At 41.2% G+C, this 22,580-nt stretch overlaps 1 protein-coding gene across 1 annotated transcript in view; it reads right to left on the bottom strand.

Moving 5' to 3' along the window:
- myo1g (myosin IG) overlaps nucleotides 1–22,580 on the bottom strand; it is an 82,256-nt gene that overhangs the window by 12,864 nt on the left and 46,812 nt on the right. The window contains exons 20-22 of the mRNA XM_004569192.4: nucleotides 18,144–18,248; nucleotides 17,382–17,495; nucleotides 11,760–11,917 (exon numbers count right to left, since the gene is read on the bottom strand). Coding sequence (XP_004569249.1) covers nucleotides 11,760–11,917; nucleotides 17,382–17,495; nucleotides 18,144–18,248 — 377 coding nt within the window. The remainder of the gene's footprint in view (nucleotides 1–11,759; nucleotides 11,918–17,381; nucleotides 17,496–18,143; nucleotides 18,249–22,580) is intronic.

Raw genomic sequence — 22,580 nt, 5'->3', positions numbered from 1 at the left:
TTCATCATCATAAAGAGCCAACGGTTTCAAAGAAAACCTCAACGAGCAGACTCGGCAACAGAGGGGAGGAAGAATTCACTTTTAACATGTAGAGACCTCTGGCAGTCTAGGGATGCACAGTTGGTGGGGGTGACAAGAGAGAGAAGAGGAACAAGGAAGGAACAAGATGTTTTCATGAGAAGCACAAAAGTGAATACAAACAGTGCACATGGACACATTTGCAAACACACTGTGCCCAGCATGCGGATAAATATGCAGGACACAAATCAGACAGGAGTAAAGCAGCAAAAAGCAAGCTTTAAAGGGGGGCGAATAATGTTTTCCCTCATTTTCTTTCTCAGACTTTAAAAAAATATGGTTAATATATTTGCAAGTTATACCAGTGAGTGAGTGAGTTATTTTCCACTCTCTCATCTATATGATTTCATTAGACGTATCTCTTTAAAGTTACTCTTTAATAAAAATACTGGAAAAGAACAGTAAACTTCTACCTTAATAATAAAAGTTGAAACAGAATATTAATATTCCAAGAGGGAAAACTGAACTGTGTCTTTTCAGAAAAATAGACCAAAACCAAAACAGGAAAACAGGAACACGAGAGGAGCACAGGAGAGACAAGAAGTCAGAGAACATGGGCTGCAAACTCAGGTAGGCAAACAAACAGAAACAAACAGATGTCCTGACAGCAAAGGAGTCAGGGAAGAGAAGGTTATATATACACATGGAGCGGAAAGGGAAATAAAGAACAAAAGAAACAAATCAGGGAGAGACAGCCAATTAAAAAGGGGGCGAAAAACAAAGACTTCAAACTAGCAGAGAAGCAAACCAAGAAATAAATAAGAAACAGGCACAGAAACACAGGGGACACGTGCAAAAGTACAAAATACTAAAACACAAGAGGGGAGCCAAAGAAAAACTTTGAAAGCACATAGTACCAGAACGGCTGTGTTAGGAAGAAATACCTGACAGAACCAGTAGTGCAAATACACAATATGCACTCTAACTGCACTGTGTGAACACCATCAGGTAGTAAACTCAAATACGAGAATTTAGAAACTTTGCCATAAAGTTCTGTGACATCATTATTTTAAGGAGTTTGCTGTACTGGGCCTGTTGTTAAAGGGTATTCGGTCCATTTGGTATACCTGTAGTGAGTCTGTTTGGTCTTGCTGACACTAAGTCAGACTCGTTCCTGCTGGGCTTCACCATGGTAGCCATTTTTTTGACAGAATTTCTTGGTGCAGTCAAAGTGGTGAAAAACAGGCCTAAGTCTTCACATTGTCCCTCTGGCTTCATTGAACATTACCATCTACAGTAGCTCAGGCTAGAGCAGTTTGCAGCTCAGTGTGAAGTAGCAAGAAGGAAAATTAGCACCTCCAAGTCAAAAAGCGCATCCACACTGAAACGACTAGCAGTGATGTGACAACGGGAAACAGCAGAAACTCTGCGACATTCAGTGACTTCAAGTATGAATGGGTAAAACTACTGCTGGTGATCTTAAGTTGCCAAGTTCTGGGTTAAACTTTTCTCAAGTTCAAGGCAAGCGATTGAACTATCAGCAACTACCAGTGAGAATAAACGATGCCACTGACTGAAACATTTCAGCATGGTAATTATATGAGAAGGTTACCTAGGCAACTTGAGCCTGGAATGTCTGCCAGCTACTGACTTCTAGCTACAAAGTGACAGGCGACCAGCGAATTGCTCTTGTGTGGACACACCCTTGACGCCATGGATCTCTGTAGGAGAAAGGTTAAATGTCCACTCGAGTTTGGGAAACAGCTCTTGCCCCAAGTGGAGGAGTTCAAGAATCTCAAGTTCTAAGGTTGTTGTTTGTGAGTGAGGATAGGATGGATTGGTGCAGCGTCTGCAAGGATGAAGAAGCTGTTGTGGTGAAGAGAGTGCTGAGTGTGAAGCAAAGGTATACACTTACACAAGGTCATTACAAAAGGGCCATGGACACAAGTGCAGAAATGAGTTTCCTCTAAAGAGTGTCAGACAAGCATTTAAAAAGGCAAGGAATGGAGTCATTCCGGAGGAGCATCTGGATGAGATCATTGGGGTCTAAACAAGCCGTTTAAACTGGACAGTTAGTAGATTTTAATCTTGTTTTTCACCACATAACCCAGACATTTTACAGTCCTAATTCCTTGTTGTTCCTCAGGTCTAACTCACTGGTCACCCTGTAATTTAAGGCAGGTTCAGACAACGCCTTTACATTTTAAATACGAGTTTGAAGCTGCGTTTGAGTTCAACTTCATTACCCCATGCACAAGGTAACAACAGAGTAAAAACAAAAGGTTTATGGTGATGTTGTAACCCATATTCTGAGCTGTGCCCTGAATGTGAACCCTGCTACAGGTATCCTCTTAAGTCTATACTAAGCAGCAATTTAGCAGAAACACAATAATGTGTGGATGATTACAGCTAAATGATTTCCTGAACATAATGTGATACCAAATGCGTGACTATGCCTGCCTGTAATGAAAGTCACATGGTTTTCCTACACGGTTTGCCAGTGGCTGAAGTGCCATCCAGAAGGGCAAGGGAGAAGGAGAGATATTGTATTACCAACTTCCTGTAACATTAATGCTCTTTGAATTGGCCTTTTGTGAGTCACTCTCTAAAATGGATAAATGAAGCTTTTTCAAAGACATTACAGTCACGTGTTTCATCTGAAGTCTCATCGCATACAGTCTGTCAAACTGGAGAGTCCAAATAAACAACAAATTTGTTGTTGTTGTAAGTCTGTCATGCGCCGCACACACTGCCTGTAGTCAGTGATTTAACTGGCTCTCAGTCTTTTCTGTTGATTTTTTAAATAAGTTTATCCAGATGCTGAACGCAATCATATGAACACTACCAAATATAGTGTCTATTGTTGTGAAAACAAAGGTTAAAACCAATTATTTATATATATATATATATATATATATATATATATATATATGAAATTAAACTTGTAAATTACACTTATTTTCCCTAAAGACAACTCAGACTTATCATAATAACTTTTACATTTATTATTAAAAGTGAACATTTTTGTGCTTAAACATCCATTTTCTGCAGCTTAGCCAGGTTGCGGGTGTAGCATAATTAACAGAGAGAGAAGCCCAGATGTCCCACTTCCTTGCTACCTTTTCCAGCTCTTGTGGGGGAACGCTGAGAAATTGCCAAGCCTGCCAAGACATGTAATCTCTTCAGTGTGTCGCGAGTCTGCCCTGGAATCTATTCCCAGTTGGACTGGGACTGTTCAGTGTGGAGGAGTAGCAGATCTACTTTGAGTCCCCTGGCCTTAAATGACCATATTCCTCAGCCTATCTCTAAGGGAGTGCCCATACACCTTCCAGAGGAAACTCATTTCTGCACTTTTGATTTTATTCTTTCAGTCGCTACCCACAGCTTATGACCACAGGTGATGGTATGAATGCAAATCAACAGCTTCGCTTTCATGACCAGCTCACTCTCCACCACAACAGTTCAGTGTGGTAGCGGCATCACTGCCAAAGCTGCACCAATTGGCAGCATTAACAGTCGAGGGGAGAATGAACCTCCCACTCCCCTCACTTGTGAACAAGACCCTGAGATAATGGCGCTCCTGTGCCTGAAAGCAGCTAATCTGAAAACTGGAGTGAGCACTCCACACTTCTCCAGCTGAGAACCATGACCTTAATGTTGTTTACATTAAAAAAAGGAACAATATGTGTTATTCGTTATGTGAACTTGCAAACAATCTAAAATGACACCCCTGATTTAGACCGTGTGTCTGATCTCTCAAAACGAGCATCTGGTCAAAGCCCAAAAGAGGGACCAAGAATATCCTGGATAATGTATGCCAGTTCTTTCTATAGCTGCTGAACTATAATGTGTGTGGCTGTGCCATGTGATTTTGTGCACATGGGATGAATCATTCACACTTGCGCTGGTGGAAGTCAACCACACACTGCACATGTCAACAAGGCGTTTTGACCAACTTTAAATAGCAGTGCGACTGAGGCTGGATTTTGTGGCTAAATGAAGAAAATCAGTGAAGCACATGACCTGCCAGCTCTGTGGGAACTGAGAAGGAAATAGGTCAGAGTTTATATACATTATTTACACCCGTCTGGGTTAAAAGCTGCTCCTGCAGTTACTTTGCATTTGATCAAAACTCCAATAACAAGTCAAAACAAGAACCTGATCAGAAGCTGCAGGTTTGGAAAAATCTTAAGAGACAAAAAAATTAGGGACAAAAACATAAAAGAGGGGACGAGATGACCGAGGAGAGTTGGAGCACAAGATGCAGCTCCTGTTGCTCCAGCCAGCAGGACCGACTGTGAGACGAGCACATTGAGGACAGCCACTGAGGGAGAAAAAAAAAGGGGAGGCAGAGAAACAGGGGAGGCTATTTCAGGACTTGGATGACGCCTTTCACGACCTAAAAACTGAATTTAGAAATGAGAGGGCTGATTTCTCTCACACCTAGAATAACTGGCAAACTGTTGATGTCCAGCGAGGTCAAACAAGTCCTCGAGTCCATCATTAGCAGGTGAGCATGTGTGTCTATGTGATTCTCTTTGATCTGGGCATTAACGCCTAATCACAAGTCCTCTCACATATACTTTAGGGTTAATGAACTTGCACATTATTCTTGCTAAGCTGTAAAGGGATGGGTGACCCAGAAGATTGCTATTAATGCAACATCGTTCCAGGTCTTTCCATATTCATAAATGAAACTGCTGATGTGGAGACGAGTGGAGAAAATGCTGGAGAAGAGTCTGGAAGGAGCAGACTGAGGAAATGAAAACAAATAAGAGTTAGAGGAGGAGAGTGCAAGTGAGGAAACTAGATCTTAACACTTTGTGGACTCCACAAATCATTCAAGCATAGGTTTACTTACAGTTACAAAGTTTAAGACTTTCATTACATAGGTAGTGAAGACTTTAAATTAAGGTGGGCTATAAAGATTAGTGCAATAAATTGAGCATCTATATATATTAAATATGATAAAAAAAAATCTCCCTTCTGTTCCTGAGTTACTGTGCTATATAAACACCAGAAATATGGAAAGTCAATGTGAAGTTGACCTTTGACCTTTTTAATGTAAAATGCCATCATTTCATTATTATATGGTAAAACATTAACATAGACATTTATAGTCTGCTAGATCACAGAGACCTCTAACCTCCAGACTGTAACCTACCAATAAGGAGGTTAGAGTGATATAACAATTGGAAAGTTGGAGGTCGGTGTGAGTGTGCACATGAATATTAGGCAAGGTGCTTAAGTTTAGAAAAAAGGACTTGCATTGTTTGTGTGTAATTGGGTGAATGAAGCTTGTAACTGGGCTTTGAGTACGCAGAGTAAGGTGGAGCAAACTCATCTTTTAGTTCAAGACGTTGTGCAACATGAAGTTAAATCCCCTTCAAGTCTTCTAGACAAATCATTTATCAAGAATGGGGCAGTCATGTGGTCACTGTGACGTTCACCAGTTCATCCTTGAGTTCCAGCGAGTGTTAGTGTTAAATATGAAAACAGTATCTGTTTCACAAGATGGGATTGATGAGTAACCTGAAAACAAAAAGCTACAGGCGACATGAAGCAACGCAGCAATTTGGAGCTGAACTGACATGTTGTTCAACCGCATCAGAAAATAAACGGGTGATCTTAGATTGTTGAGTAATATCCGGAATATAACATCTTACCAAACTAAATCCAGTAATTAGACCAACGTTACGAAAACAAATATGTCATTAAAGAAAAGAAACGTGGTCATTTCCTGCACACTCGTGCTACAATAATCTGACTCCTGTGGAAGGAAAGAAGGAAAACAGAGTAAATTTTAAGGAGTAGAGGAATAAAAATAACTTTCTTTAAATGTGACAGTCAAGTGCATACTAAGCTCAGGGCAGGCATCGATCTATCGATGCTGTACTGCTGCACACAGCATCCACTTAAACAGGGTAATGCAAAGCTAGCAATGAAGAACCTCTGACCCAGAGAGATAGTAAAGCTGAGTATATCGGTCAAAGTTAAAGTTAGCATTATTGTCAAAAACCATATGTACAGATGATGCACAGAAACACTAAACAACTAAAAAATAAAAAGATACAACTTTAATAAAAGCCTTATATACAACACAACACAACACAGTACAATACAGTCTTCTATACACAATCCAGCAATGCAACCAAAACCAGTCAGGCAGTCAGCTTTCTGCAATAAAGTAAAAATCTTGTGTATGTCCTTTATGACAGTGTTTCTCAACCAATGTGTCGTTAGAAATGATCAGGTGTGCCGTGGTTCCACCTGATTAGTACTCTAAGCGACCAGCGTAACGGGCAGAACAATTATATTCTCTTCCACTAGAGGGCAGTACAGCTACCTGCTCTAATTAAATGGGTTGCCAACTGCCAGTAAAACCGAAGAAGACGAAGAAGTGTGAGATGAAAAGAAAAAGTAGCCAATCTGACCTGGGTCCTGGAGAAAATTCCGACCCAGATGAAGGCCCTAGCATGAGTAGTGGTCAGAAGAAAGCAAAAAACGTATACCGGGGACAAACTGAGCCAATTCCGCTGTACCTGGTGTGCGGGGAAAAAATGACCAATATGCTTTTTGAGACATTTTTGTTTAGTGGTGTGTGATTTTTCGAATTTTACTCAACACTGACCTGTGTGTTATTTAAGGATACAAAAGGCACCTAACTCAAGGGATAAACCATTGTTGTTTCTACACATAACACACAACTTATCACTGAACCAATTTTAGACACTTTATTACGAGGAACTTGTTGCAAAAACGCATCTCACCATGTCTTTAGCTCAGTCTAAAAGAATGCCAAAGGTAACACAGTTTGACAGGTGTAAAATTGTATTTTTACACAAACAAGGTCATTCCCAAAGAGCTTTTAGCCAAAAACTTGGCATAGCTCAACAAATCGTAATTAGAAATGTAGACATGTGGAGGACAAAAGAAGAAATGGCAGCACTAAAAAACAAAAAAAGTATCTGAAAGTCAGCCAGCAAAAACCTGACGTAGTACCTGAGAGATGAATCTGGCCCTTCAGTTATTCCATCTGCTGTTTGAAGTCTCATTAGTAATGGTCTCAGTGGAAGAATGGCTGTCAAGAAGCCACCCTACTCACCTACCTATTTCCTACCAAAATATAAAGGAATGAGTGGTAGCTCAAGACTATAGTTAATAAGTTGTACATGATGTCAGGGTGGGTTTTGGACCAAACCAGTTTGATCGAGCGATTAAAGTTCATTTTATGTTACATAAAATAAGTATTGATATATTTAATATATACAGACAATAAACAATGTTCCTCTATAAGAGGAACAATAAACTCAATTTCTGGGCTAAGTGAGCCAGAGTTGTATTTTTGTATTTTATATCCTTCATATCGAAATCAATCCACAGACTGAGAGTTTTACAATTGGTTCTGTTAAAGTCAGTTCAAAACTGTCAATTTAAAGCATCTAATATGTGAAAAGTTGCATGAAGGATGTTAACAAACTGCACATTTTGTACAAACTTCTATTTATTCTGCAAGGAGTCTGTGGCCGTGATCAATAAGATTATAAACCCCCAAATTGCCTTTTAAGTAAAAATCCTCCTAAATCTTTTGAGGCAGGAGCAGATCATACCCTAAATCCTGCCTTTAGCTCACTCATACTCCCCCAGCTGTCCCAGCAGATGGTCCAACCCCCTGAATAAAAAACACATAGAAACACACACATACACAGTATTTCTCTCTTAGTAAACAGACACACTCAACACACACACACAAACAGCTCATTCACACTGACAGCTCTGACCCAGGTGACAGGAAGAGAAAGCAGGAGAGAATCAGGGATGAGAGGATGGGGTTATGTACAGGAAAGGAGAGAGTGAAAGAGCGCAGTCCTCTGAGGGAATGAGAATCGGATGTGACATGACAGCAAACCAGACAGCTTGTCTTTGCCATCCTCACCGACAACACAGAGCGGCTTTGAAGTCAGATTTTACCTTGCGCCTTTAACGCTGACTTTTCTGACCCAGTTTTGTACAACTCACTGTGTCACTGCAAACTCTCTCAGCTGTGAACACCGGCAGCCTCACAGATCTACTCACTTACCCTGAAGAGACGAGGAAAAGCAGCAGGAGTCACAATCACTCCATTGACTGTTTCCTCTGACCGTTCTCCCCACCAAACATAAAAACTAAAATGACGTGCGCGTGACTCTCAGAGTCTGGCATCCCATTTCCTGACAGAAGGAAGCACAAGAGGAGTGTGTCTGTGTGTTGTCATCCTCACCCCCCTCTCGCACATGCTCGCACACTTGCACATCTCACCCCTGACTTTGTCTCATGAGTCTCCTTTTGATGAGTAGCCTAGCTGAGGTCGCGCCCCTTCCATTCACCGCAGATGGTGGCACAATAACAGGCGGAGAGCTGAAACAGACTCCCCCTGAGACGCCTGCCGCACCCCGACACAGAGCCACGCAGCTGCCGCAGGGACCCTGGTGATATAGATACCCATACACCCCCCCCTGAAAAAACCCAGACCAAAAGTCTAAGACTCGTAAAATCCACAAAAGCCTCACCGGGGATCTGGGATCAGGAAGCTGAACATACACACAGAGAGACTCATAAAAGTGGGAGCACACAGAAACACATGCACCCTGGAGCGACTGCTGTCTCGCCGGATTCTGAGCTGAGAGCAAAAACAAAACGACGGACAGGACAGAAGAAATAAAAAACATGTTGATGTGAGTCAGCTGATGGCTCAGTCTACACTTCATCTGCACTCAGTGATTCCAGAAATCACATCACATGGTTTTTAATGATGATTAGAGCATTTTGTTTGGCTTCCAACACAGCACAACTCAATAAAAGTAACCATTTCAGCCTCTAACGCAGTAAACAACTCTAGAATCTATATGAAGGGATCACAGTCCTGGGTTTTTGGATTCTTTGTTATTCTAGAAACTTCATAAGTCGTACCTATAAGAATGCAAAGTCTGTGATGAATTTTACAAAAAGGGAAACGAATTCAGATATGAGCTCCACTGTTTATGTCTTTATTTTTGTAAAATTCTCTCAGCATGAAGCTGGCAGGATTTGCAGGAGATCGATCGCTGCAGACTGGGTGAGGACTCCGAGGGCAGTACTTACGACAACACGGCCGCACTTAAACACACACCCGCCCACGCGCGCACAACCAAAACAGTCTGCTGTGTGTGAAAACTCGTGGGCCGTGCCATTCAAATGGAGTCTGGCAGAGATGAATGCGGGTGGATGTGAATCAGGTTTATAAACAGCAACGAAAAATCGGAATCCGAGTGATAAATGTGATAAATGTCAGCGTGACTGATTCATTTCACGGTAGTTATTCAGAGCAGGACACAGACAGCGACAACTATGACAGTGATAAATGCCAAGGATATGATTTACGTAATTGTTATGCAGCGTTAATAGAGTTCGTTGTAACCGAGACGTTTGGCGGGCAACAATGGGGCTAAAGCCGTGTCGTTTCTTCATGTGACACCGAGGCCTGGAAAGCGGCAGGTTTTCATTTTGAACAATCACTTCGCCGGCTCATCTCGCTGATTAATTCATTAAAAGTTTTCTGAAGAATGTTTTGTTCTAATTAAAACCTATGTCAAAGATGTGAATTATCAGCATGAGAAAACAAATTTGTTTCTGAATTTGCGGATGATCTCTTTGAGAATGATGACCACTCTGTGCACCCTGTTACGCATGCCCCAGTGGGCCGACACATCCGCCATCTGGTTAGTGTTTTCTTGCATCCTCATTAACCTGCTCTCTTCTCTGCTTCACTTCTAGTGCTGATTGTCTGCGGAGGCACACCTGCTGAGCCTCGCCTCTCCTCCATCAGCATCAGTATTCCTCAGATGCTTTTTGAAGTTTCACTTATTATTAGATGAGTTGGGAGTTGCTGCCTGCCTCTCTTATTTGTGTTCAACACTTGCAAGTAAATTTTCTTTTGTAGAAATAAACGTTTCCTGAAAGGCAGCAGTGTTGTGGCATCTCTTTTGAGCCATGAACCCCTTCAGTTAGTGCAGGGGCAGGCAGCATTTCTCCCTAGAGAGCCATACTGACTTCAATAAAGTAAGCAAAGAGCCAGACATTGGATAACTCAATCGAAACCAGGTTATATTTAACATCTTGCCAGTTGTCTGAAATATACCACTGCATAGATCACTGATGAAACAGATTGCTCTGAAATTGAGTTAAACAGCGGTACAGACTTCCTGCAATCATTGGTCTTCAGATTCCTGTGCATGGTGCTGCCTCTGATCGACTGGCTGATTCATGGGTGTTGTTTTCCTGTTTGCTATGTCTGGCCCAAAGGCTATATTTTACCCTTGTGAGTTTATAATTTCTTAAAGTAAACCCATTATGCTCATTTCAAGCTCCATATTTTTATCCCTTGATTCTACTAAAGATGCTTTGCATTAGGGCTGCACAATTAATCGTTACAAAATTGCGATCTCAATTCATACTTATGTGCGATCTCATTTCGAAATGACAACGATTTAAAAAAAAAAAATTACAATTGTACTGCATTTTGTTCCGGGACTTAAGCTGCATGAAAACAAGCGCTCACTCTTCCTGCTCAACAAATGACAAGGGCGGCGGCTCATACCACGTGATACAGAAGTCAGCTGGCAGGGAAAAAACAACGGAGAGCACGTGAGAGATGACGAAGCTGTAAAGGCCAAGAAAGTGTCAGGAGAAAATCCGTCCCAATCAACCACCCATACATCAATAACGGGAACCTTATACAGCGCTTCCCTATACCCGTCCAACTCCCGCAGGCACAAAGAAATTACGGAGGCTATCACTTATCACCTGACCAAAGATATTTATATTGGAAAAGAAAATCGTGAGAGAATCGTGATCTCAATTCTAAGCAAAAAAATCGTGATTCTCATTTTATGCAAAATTGTGCACCCCTACTTTGCATGATTCAGAAGTTCAGTATAATGCTTATTTATCTTATGCAGGGTTGTTGTTGTTGGTCTTGTTGTAGCCCCTGAGTTTATCTACTGTCTAAAACAAGTTGTTTCAATGCCTCTCCTTTTATCCAACTTTTTGGCTGATTGGCTGCCCCTTGCAAATAGAAAGTTAAAACAGCGGGTGGGAGGGGCTGAGAGTCAGAGATGTATGTACGATGACCATAACTTGATATCTGCTCTCAGTGACATCATAAAGAGCCAAGAGAATAAAAAAAAAAAAAAAAACTGAACCAGAGCATTTGAAGCAGTTTTTTGCTGACAGGGATTACTTGTACATACACTTACCTCATTATCATCATTGTATCAACTGTAATGTATCATCATTATTATAACAGCATATTTATACTAGAAATTCTGGCTGAAATTATTTTCTGCCAGAAGTTGTTTGACTTGCGCCTGTTTATAGGATAACCCACAGTCAGGTTAGGAACCATTGCTCCGGGAGAAAATCCCCCACAGATGTTAAATAAGTATATGTTGATGTAAGGTAATGTAATCGCACATAGCTGTAGAGAACAAAGAATCAGATTTCAAACTGAATAATCCATTTTAAGATACCATGACCGAGGCCACAGCACTTGGCCGTTTATTATCATTTCAGTCATCTTTAGGAGCAAATACTTGCATTGCAATTATCTGCAGGCTAGTATTGAGTACTTTTACCCTGAAGGTAATGTGCATTACAGGCTGACAACATAAGTATAAATGAGTGCGGGATAAAAGACAAAGAAAAAAAATATCTCTGTAACTGACCGTGTGAAGTGGTCCACAATCGCTCCCACCAGTTCACCCACTCTGTCCTGGTTGGGGCACAGCTCGCCTCGCTGCAGGCACAGCAGGACGTCATCCTGGGAGGACGTGTGTAACGCCACCATCTGGTCGACCCCGGTGGTCACGCTCACTCCGGTAAACTGCGGAGAAAGAACACGTTAAAGAAAGATCTCAGCCAGATCCAAGCTTGAGCTCATGCTTTGTATGACTTTTCATGTAATATGATACACTGACAGATAAATAGTCTCTAGTGAGGGTCTTATAAATAAATGAATACATAGATTTTAATAATTTTGGTGCTTTTATTGATAAATTGCTTGTTATTTTTTCTGATTATGGCGGCATTGGAACTCCATACCCTTTACCTCCAAAGGAGTATTTCATAAATGCTGCAATGCTATTTTTATTTTAGCAAAAGACCAAAGGTGAGAATTCTCCTTCCTCTAAAGCCTCATGCATGACCTGCCTATAGGCTGAGTGACCTTTAATATTCATCGACACAGATTGCAGCATTGGGGATTCATTTGTATAAAATTGTCAGGGATTATCACATCAATGTACAAAACCTGTGAGTTTAATACAGTACAGCGCAGCATATCTTGGATCAAAAAAATTCAATGCCATAAATGAAGCCAGCGGATTATTTCTGCTCAGAATATGTAAGCTGGAGGTGCACGTGTGTGGGTGCAGTGAAGGGGAAGTCATGAGCTGTGACCCAGTTGGAATTAATGTACTGATTTACCGCAACGGAGGGAGAGGAAGGCGGCAGGGTGCAAATGAAAGAAGGACTATGAGAGACCCATATAGGTCAAAGACAAAACCAGAGGAGACATGCAAACAGAGAAAGTGTCATGGGTTTTTAGAAAGCAAATGGAAGGACAGAGTGGACTAAGCCTCTTACGGCCTCCAGCCATACAGGTTAATCCAGCAGGGACGACAATGTGCAGGATGTCCCAGCACCGACAAACGCTGGTTAAACCTGCCCTTCAGTGAAGGGGAAGCTGCACAGCTGATCTAGCAGCGTGATACTTTTTACTGTGTTCCAAACATATTTTATAAATTACATTACTTTACTTTGTTCTATTGTATCTGCAGCACTTCTCTTTGCAGTGGCAGTGCTTAAATTACAGCTCTAAAATAACACAAGATGGATTTGATATGAGGCTCATTTATGATCTTTTCAGTTAATCGTTTACTTCAGTCTTTAAAGTTTCACTAAATAGACAAACAAACTTTGGCTGCACAGTACAAGACCATATCTTTTAGGTGCTCACTCTGTCAACCCAACAAAAAAAATCTAAAAATATCCAATTTATAATTACAATATAAACGTCACAAATTTAAGAAATGCAACTGCCCTGCATTAGACATTAGGGGCTGTTTTAAGTTTTTATACTTTGCCTTGATTATCTGCTTTATTCTTATGATTAAGGTTTAAACTGGAACATAATCTAGGGGTGTCAAACATAAGGCCTGTGGGCCAGAATTGACCTGGCAAAGACCCCAATCCAGCCTGCTGGATGGCTTTGGAAAATGTGAAGGAGGGCAGGAATTTTGAACTTTTAAGTCTTTCTTTGCTAGTTTTACAGCTTTTCCTTCCCATAAAAATCTCCCTCATTCACAAGTAATAAAATGATAGATATCTGTCATTTTACACATTTCTCCTTACAATTGAAGCTCAAAGACTCATGCTGACTGATTTCTTTCATTTACAACAGCAGCATTTCTTTACCATGTAGGAAAACTGAGAAATAATGTTGAATATTGCACTTTTTTTGTCTTATCTCCTTGATTAAATCTGTAGTTAAACTTTTTACATCAACAGAAATTGGAGTTTTACGGGTTCAGCCCACAGAAAATCAAAGCGGGCTGCGTGTGGCCTGCAGTATAAAATGAGTTTGAGGTCCCTGACCTATGAGAAGACTTCATGGTAGATAAATCGAACCTAAATTCAATCAAGACTGACTCAAAAGAGAGATAATACAAAAAAGCAAGACATGTCCCCCAATAAATTGTAAATTAGTATCTATGGGAGACTTCTATACCTCAAAGATCACGCTCTTTCCTGTTTTATTTTGAAATCACTGCTCCTTGTGTATTCCTTTCATTTTTATTTCTTCCTTTTCCTTGTCCCCCCTCATTGGTCATCGTCTGCTCCACCTTGATTAATCCCACTTGTTCACTATTTGCCAATAGCTCACCTGCAGTATATAAACTCGCCATCTCCTCTGTTGCTGTGAGATTGTGTTGTTGTGTAAAGTTTTCCAGTGTTCCTATTGTTTTTAGTATTCCTTCCTAGCAGTCTTTTAATTTCACTTTGATTTCTACTTTGAACATTTGACTGTTCTAAATAAAAGGAGCATTTTTCACATAGTTTATCTTATAAACAAATCAAAAGTTTAATGACTGGAAATACTCCAGTGTGAGAAACGTCCATTAACTTTCTATCAGTTATTTAAATGACTAAATGTTTTAACAGTAACTATTTAAGCTTACAATATGTTTATGCAAAGTGAATGCTTAGTTTTTAATTTTGTCAACATTTTTTGAAGACTGAGTAAACATAAGCGCCAGTTAAAGTCAGGTTTTCTGAATTTGACCAGTCAGAGGTACAGAGCTCGTGTTTTGCTTCAGGTTTTGACCTCAGCTGTGACCTGGGTGAGAGTCAGAGATGCACTGCTTCTTTAATGCTGTATTCTGAGTTTCTGACCTGGATAAGACTCATATTCCTCATTCTGAGCACCAGAGTCTAATGGCACCAGCTATCTTTAGCCGCTCCGCTGCTGCATAATGATAGTTTTTAACCCTCTGGCATGCAAGCGCTCTCTCTCTCCACCTCTCTTCTATCACTGCTGGACGTCCAGCTGTGCTGACTCATTACATCTCACGAAGGTGTTCTCAGTGAAAGCTATTTTGCATTCAGTACCTGAGTCACCTCAAAGTCTGATGGCACTTGGCAATCTCCAACTTTTGTTGGAATCCATCTTAATCTCAGATTCCTCAGTGAGGAACTGGGTAAAAAATGGGATGGAAATATCATAAACTAGACAAACTATTACATACATCTCAATTTTTTAGTTCAGTTTAAGAAGTTTTTCTGGCCAAAAAAGAAGGTGTGCTACTAGCTATTACAAAACACACACAGCCACTTTATTAGGTACAACAGTTAAACTGCTCATTAAGTCACTAATCAGCTGATCACATGGTGGAAGCGCCATGCATTTAAAGATGCAGACACTGTAAAGACAATTACATACATTTAATTCTCTTAAATATATGTAATATGTATGAGAGAGCAAAGACATTAAGCTGCTTGGTCAACAGTTCTAGAGTTGGTCTCCTCCAATCTTGACTGCATGCTTACAGCCCTGCTTTAAGACGCCTTAAGTCTGTGTGGTGATAAAAACATACTTTTACCCGAGACAGAGGTAAATGCCAAATGTCCAAGAAGGTTTTTCTAGCATTAAATGCACCATCACAGTACCATAGAGGTTTGGCTAAATGCCTCTACCTGAAACAATACCACCCCCCCCCCCCCCCCCCCCTTTTTTTTTAGATATAAAAAGAGACCCAGTGTTCCACATGTTAAATTCTTTAGTCAACCCTTCACTTTCTGTATGTTTTCCCAACACCAAGGTTCATGCATCAAGCTGTAGAAGAAAATTATGATTTCTGTTATTTCAAGAGAACTTCAGCCTCTTGCCCTGCAGAGCCAGCAGCCCTTTGAGATTCCTGATCCAGTTTCTCAGCTGAGGTTCGCCCCATATGGCAGAAAATCTAAAGCTAAGCTTGGCAGCTGCCTCCCAAGCATGACCACGGCGTCACATGTTGACAACAAAACCTAACGTACACACACAAACACGCACACAAACACTGACTGACTGATCAACAACCTCACAATTCTTAAAGGTCATCAGCCCTGAGACCCAAAGGAAGACAGTGTTCTCTCAGTGTGAGTCCTCTTATTGCTCTTGTACTTGTTGATGGATGGCTGTGACCTGGGTCAAACAGGACGGAAGATGAATAGGTGTGTGTGTGTTTGTGTTTGTGCGTGTACACAACTGAGGGGACAGAGTAAGAAATAAAGAGCAGCCAGAATAAAGCACAAAAAGTCTGACCACATTCATAACAGCTGTTATTTTTGTATTTGTACCACACTTTAAGGACAAAACCTTTTATAAACCTCTGTGATTTGTCTTGGTTTTGTTCTGTGCTTTGTTCTTCAGGAGCTAACAGGAGACTAACTAACGGCATGAGCTACACCTGGGTCCAGTGAGCTTGGCTGAAAAAGCATGTTTTTGCAGTAGTTGTGTCTCCCTTGCTTTCTGTCCTCATTTTGACATCAGCCTTCTGATTTGTACTTGCTTATGGGCGGCATGATTTCTGGACTTATTTATTGCCGCGCATTTTACTGACTTGCTGAACACAAGTACAATAATGTTTCTTCAGTGCTTTCATGTATGCTGTAATGTTCCACTTAAGTGATATTTGGATGGTTACAGTTCCTGACTTGGGAATCTACTTTTTATGTGCCTTTACATAATAATGTGAAATCTTGGTCATTTTCATGCTAATATCAAAATGTTCTGTCTAGTCAAGGCTCCTCCAGCTGGAAGGCCACAGTTACAATCCATCAATCCATTTTAAAAACTGTTTATCTAGTTCACATCTGCAAGGGTGCTGGAGTGATCTGTCACAGGCCACGAGGCCTTGACACCTGTGGCAAATTACAATCCCCAATTACCCTAACACAGGAGCGTCCAACTCTCAGCCTCAAGGGCTGGCATCCTGCAGGTTTTAGATGTGTCTTTCAACACATTTGATTTAAATGGTTAAATTACCTCCTCAACATGTCTTGAAGTTCTCCAGAGGCCTGGTAATGAACTAATCATTTGATTCAGGTGTGTTGACCGAGGGTAATGTCTAAAACCTGCAGGACACCGAACCTTGAGGCCTGGAGTTGGAGACCCTTGCCCTAACGTGCATGTCTTTGGACTACAGGAGGAAGTAACGAGAGAGAAGGGAGAGAACATGATGGCCTGTGGATTCAAACCAGTGCAGCAATGAGCCGTCCAGTTACAATTAATTCTCAGCCACAAACATTATATGCAATATATGTGTTTGTACTATTTATCAGAAATGTATTATGATGAATAACTCTGCAAATTCTGCACCAAAAGAGTTGAGCAGACATTCAGTCACTCTGAGACCACATGAAAGCACAAAATAAGTATAAGGACAGTAAAGTGAATTTAGTACTGACTGAAGCAATTAATGAAAAATGAAAGTATTTATTATTGTATTAAAAACTGTAAAATCATCATATGGTCTTATGGTAAAAAGTCAATGCCTGCAACTATGAGCATTGTTGGGGACACTATGTTTAATCAGTCTGGGGTTTAAGGGTGAGAGTTATAATGTAATCAGGCTGTGGAAATGAGTAACATATGCTCAGATCCCAACAGGATACATTTGCAATGCTGGAAATATTGGATAAAGACAGCAGGAGTGAAGATAAGAGAAGGGATTTAGAAGGGAAGCTAGCAAATGAGTCTGTGTGTGAGCTTGCATTCAGAGTGTATGCTCTCCCACGTGAGTACTTACTGAGTCTAAAGGAAGCTTCTTCAGAACCTTATACTGTTTCTTTGGCTCTAATTTGTAGATGTACTTGTCTGTGATGAGCAGGCCTCGGTCTGTGCTCTTGTTGAACCTGTTCACCTGAGAGAGCAGAACAGGGGAAAGAAAAAGCTTCAGCATGTTTGTTCATTTTCTATTTTCTGTGAAGAGCCCTTCATGCCTCTTGCAGGATCTTTTGGGTTATTTCATTTCAAAAACAGGTTTTCCTTGTAAAGCAGCAAAGAAGCAACACACAAGAAAACATAAAAAAGACTGTGGTGGGTCTGTGAGTCGGGGGTTGCTTCAGTTCACTGTATCAAAGGCTACGTAACTTCAAATATAACTAAGCTCTACTCATAACTTAGGCGAAGCCCTCAATGTTCAGTCCCTGATATGGAAAGTATGGCCATTATTATCCTCAGGGAGACGATAAGAGGTTCAGCATGAGGTAAAATAATAAGCAGCGCTTCATTCAGGTTAAGGGAACTTGAGGACTGAATTCATAGTGCAGTTCCTTTTTATGATTGATCCTCAGATTACTTCCTGAGAAGGCTGTGTTCACTGGTTTGAACATGAAATATTGAAAGATGAGCTGTTACAAAAGAGAGGAAGCATGAGGGGGTGGAATGGGAAACACATCGAACCAGAAAAACATCCCAAAGCTAAAAGGAAGCAGCAGAAGAAAGAAACTCCTTGTGGCTACAAAACAGACATTTCCATTTCCCCGTGTTCTTTCCTCACATACTGTACCTTCCTACAGAAGCTCGAGAAGAGGACCTGACTGTACTCGTCTTTGTTCTTCAGCTCCTTGGAAATTCGGATGAAGCTGGCGCTGGTCTGAGGGCAGTCTCGGGCCTGCAGAAATGAAAGACCAGTATTATTTCAGGAGGTCGGTTGAGGCGACGATCTTCAGTACAGATGGAATAGGAATGCACTTCGCTGTTAGTCACAAAACTCCAGGTGACCTCTCCCAGCCTCTTTTAAGCCTTTTTATCGCTTTAATTCCATAAGCAGCAGATCAAAGCTCAAGGCCCCTGGCTGCTGTTACCAGACACGGAGCCTGACGTGCCGTTTCAGAGGCAAGGCAAGGCAAGGCAAGTTTATTTGTATAGCACAATTCAACAACAAGGTGATTCAAAGTGCTTTACAGAGACATTAGAACAAGAACAAATAAAAAGCATGATTTAAAATTGAATAAAACAAGCAAATAAACTAACTAACTAATTAACAAACAAACAAACAAACAAACAACAGTATATAAAATCAAAACAGATAAAATCAGAACAGTAGATAAAATCAGTAGTTAAATGTAAGTTTTGAAATTTAAGCTTAAAGTGTGGATTTGGTGCTTTATTCAAATGCAGCTGAGAACAGGTGAGTCTTCAACCTGGATTTAAATAAACTGAGTGTTTCAGCTGATCTGAGGCTTTCTGGGAGTTTGTTCCAGATATAAGGAGCATAAAAGCTGAATGCAGCTTCTCCGTGTCTGGTTCTGACTCTGGGAACTGATAAAAGACCGGATCCAGATGACCTGAGGGATCTGGATGGTTCATACTGGGTCAGGAGGTCATTGATGTATTTTGGTCCTAAACCATTCAGAGCTTTATAGGCCAGCATCAGAACTTTAAAGTCTATCCTCTGACGGACAGGCAGCCAGTGTAAGGACCTCAGAGCTGGACTGATGTGGTCCACTTTTTTGGTCTTAGTGAGGACTCGAGCAGCAGAGTTCTGAATGAGCTGTAGTTGTCTGACTGATTTTTTAGGTAGACCTGTAAAGATGCTGTTACAGTAATCAAGCCTACTAAAGATGAATGCATGGACTAGTTTTTCCAGGTCCTGTTGAGACATCAGATCTTTTATCCTTGATATATTCTTGAGGTGATAGTAAGCTGACTTTGTTATTGTCTTAATGTGTTTTTCTAAGTTTAGGTCTGCATCCATCACTACACCCAAATTTCTCGCCTGGTTTGTGGTTTTTAGATGTATAGATTGAAGTTCTCTGGTGACCTGTAATCGTTTTTCTTTGGCGCCAAAGACTATTACCTCAGTTTTGTTTTTGTTTAGCTGGAGAAAATTGTGGCACAACCAGTCATTGATTTCCTCAATGCATTTACCAAGAGCCTGTACAGGGCCTCGGTCTCCTGGTGACATTGTGATATATATTTGTGTGTCATCTGCATAGCTGTGATAGTTTATTTTGTTGTTGTTTATAATCTGTGCCAGTGGGAGCATGTAGATGTTAAACAGAAGGGGTCCCAAGATGGAACCTTGGGGAACTCCACATGTGATACTTGTCTGCTCAGATGTGAAGTTACCTATTGATACAAAGTATTTCCTGTTTTCTACGTATGTTTTGAACCAGTTTAGTACAGTTCCTGAAAGACCTGTCTAGTTCTCCAGTCGTTTGAGTAATATGTTGTGGTCAACTGTATCAAATGCTGCACTGAGATCCAGTAAAACTAGGACTGACATTTTTCCACTGTCTGTATTCAGACATATGTCATTAAACACTTTGGTCAGAGCGGTTTCAGTGCTGTGGTTCTGTCTAAAACCTGACTGGAAGGCATCGTAGCAATTATTCTGTTTTAAGAAGTAACTGAGCTGTTGAGAAACTGCTTTTTCAATGATCTTACTTAAAAACGGGAGATTTGAGATCGGCCTGTAGTTGTTCATTTGTGTCTTGTCAAGATTGTCCTTTTTCAGTATAGGTTTGATTACAGCAGTTTTTAGTGGTTCTGGAAACACACCTGACATTAAGGAAAAATTGACGATCTGTAACAGGTCTGACTCTAAAGTCTTTGAGACCTTTTTGAAAAAACTTGTTGGCAGGACATCTAAACAGCAGGAGGAGGAGTTCAGTTGACCTAAGATGTCCTCCAGGTCTTTGCTGTTAATAGGTTGAAACTGTTTCATGGTGTTTAAACAGTTTTTTGGTGGACACAGTACATATCCTGGATCTGCTGTTGATGTACCAATTGCTTGTCTAATTTTTTGGATTTTTTCAGTGAAGAATTTGGCAAAGTCATTGCAGGCCATGGTTGAATGAAGTTCAGCTGCCACTGACACAGGAGGGTTTGTTAGCCTGTCAACTGTAGAAAATAAGACCCGAGCATTATGGCTGTTTTTAGTGATGATGTCAGAGAAGTAGGACCTCCTTGCATTCCTCAGTTGTAAATTATAATTGTGAAGTTTCTCTTTATAAATGTCATAATGAACCTGGAAGTTTGTTTTTCTCCATCTGCGCTCAGCTTTCCTACACTCTCTTTTTTCATTTTTCACCAGTGTGGAGTTTCTCCATGGAGACTTTTTCCTTCCAGAGATAACCTTCACCTTAATGGGAGCAATAGTGTCCATTACATTTAACATGTTAGCATTGAAGCTATTGACGAGCTCATTGACTGACCCTCTGGGCAGGTCAGGTGTTAATGGGAAGACCTGGTTAAAAATTGCACTACTGTGTTCAGTTATACACCGTTTTGTTATCACTGTTGTTGATATATTTGTGTGGGCTGAGATTTTACTTTCAAAGAAAACACAGTAATGATCAGACAGGCCCACATCAGACACAGTAACCTTTGAAATGCTCAGGCCTTTGGAGATCAGTAGGTCAAGAGTGTGTCCTCTATTATGTGTGGCCTCTGTTACATGCTGAGTCAGCCCAAAGTTGCCCAGTGTTACTCAGGTCTTTAGTCCCTTTGTCCTGAGGGTTGTCCACATGAATGTTAAAATCCCCAGCAATAATTACACAGTCAAAATCAACACAGATCACAGACAGCAGTTCACTGAGGTCATTAAAAAAGTCTGTGCAGTATTTGGGAGGCCTGTAAACATTAAGAAACACAACTTTGGATGGGGCCTTCAGCTGTAAAGCCACATATTCAAAAGACTGAAAACTTCCAGGAGATAGCTGCTTACATTGAAATGATTCATTAAATAAGACAGCAACCCCTCCTCCTCTCCTGCTCGCCCTGACCTCACTGATAAAACTGTAGTTAGGAGGGGTCGTCTCGATGAGAACAGCTCCACTGTTACTTTGGTCCAACCAAGTTTCAGTTAAAAACATAAAATCAAGGCTGTGCTCAGTGATTAAATCATTAATTAAAAATGTTTTCCCAGCTAGAGATCTAATGTTTAATAAAGCCAACTTAAGTGTTTTAGAGGTATTACTTGTCCCCTCGTGTTTGGGAGCAGTCTGTGGCACACAAGGTATGTTTACTATATTTAAAGATCTTTTAGAGTGCAGCTCTCTGTGTTTTGACCAGGCCACATGTCTCCTGTCACCTAAAAGTACAGAAATTTTAAAACCTTCTAGTAAACAGGGTCCCAGCTTCTCCTGGGAAAAGTCATCACTGCCATAATCCTCGCAGCCCGGACCCTTCACACATCACACATCAGACTGCGGAGACAGGGCATGAAGAGGAACTAAGGGGGGCGAGGCTGGGCAATGTGACTTCGATTGCTCTGTTGAGGGTGGGGCTCGATGGCGAACCTTTGGCCGCTCTGGTGGGGGGTTTATGGGGGACAAAAAGGGATTGGGACGGGGGGTAGATCTGAGCCCAGCATTGACCCGCTCCATCATCTCCTCAGTGAATTTCAGGTGTGGGGAGGAGGGAGAAAGGGAGGGGGAGGAGGGTGATGGCCTGTCAGGGGTTTGGGGGACTGGGGAAGGTCGTGGTCCCTTGTCCTGGTCGTTGGTGTTGTTGAGAGAGTTGGAGGCAAATAGGGACCCCTCTTCTTGCCTTAGATGTCTCTCCTTTCTGAGGCTCTTCCTCAGATGCCATGGATGTCTCTCCTTTCTGAGGCTCTTCCCGGGTGGGGGCAAATGGAGCTCCTCCTCAAGGTTTCTGCTGGGCTTTGTCTGTTCTTGGAGTACTGTTTGTTCCTCTTTATGAGATAACTCCTCGTTTATCTCAGCCTTGGCACCAAGCACGGATGGATGACGTATGGAATAAAACAAGTTGGAGGTGAACAGTTTCACCCCTGACTTGTTAAAATTAAATCCATTTGCTTTGAACAGATGCCTGCGTTCCCAAAAAATATTAAAGTTGTCGATAAAGTGCACTGAGTGGTCAGCACATGCTGATATAAGCCATTTATTCAGTGTAAACAACCTGCTGAATCTCTCGTCTCCTCCTCTGACCGGCGGTACAGGTCCACTGATGAATACAGCTGCATTCAGAGGGTTTA

The sequence above is a fragment of the Maylandia zebra genome, linkage group LG22 (assembly GCF_041146795.1).
Source record: "Maylandia zebra isolate NMK-2024a linkage group LG22, Mzebra_GT3a, whole genome shotgun sequence".
NCBI lineage: Eukaryota > Metazoa > Chordata > Actinopteri > Cichliformes > Cichlidae > Maylandia > Maylandia zebra.
Note: the sequence above shows the minus strand (reverse complement) of the source record. Positions and strands in the feature narration are given on the sequence as shown.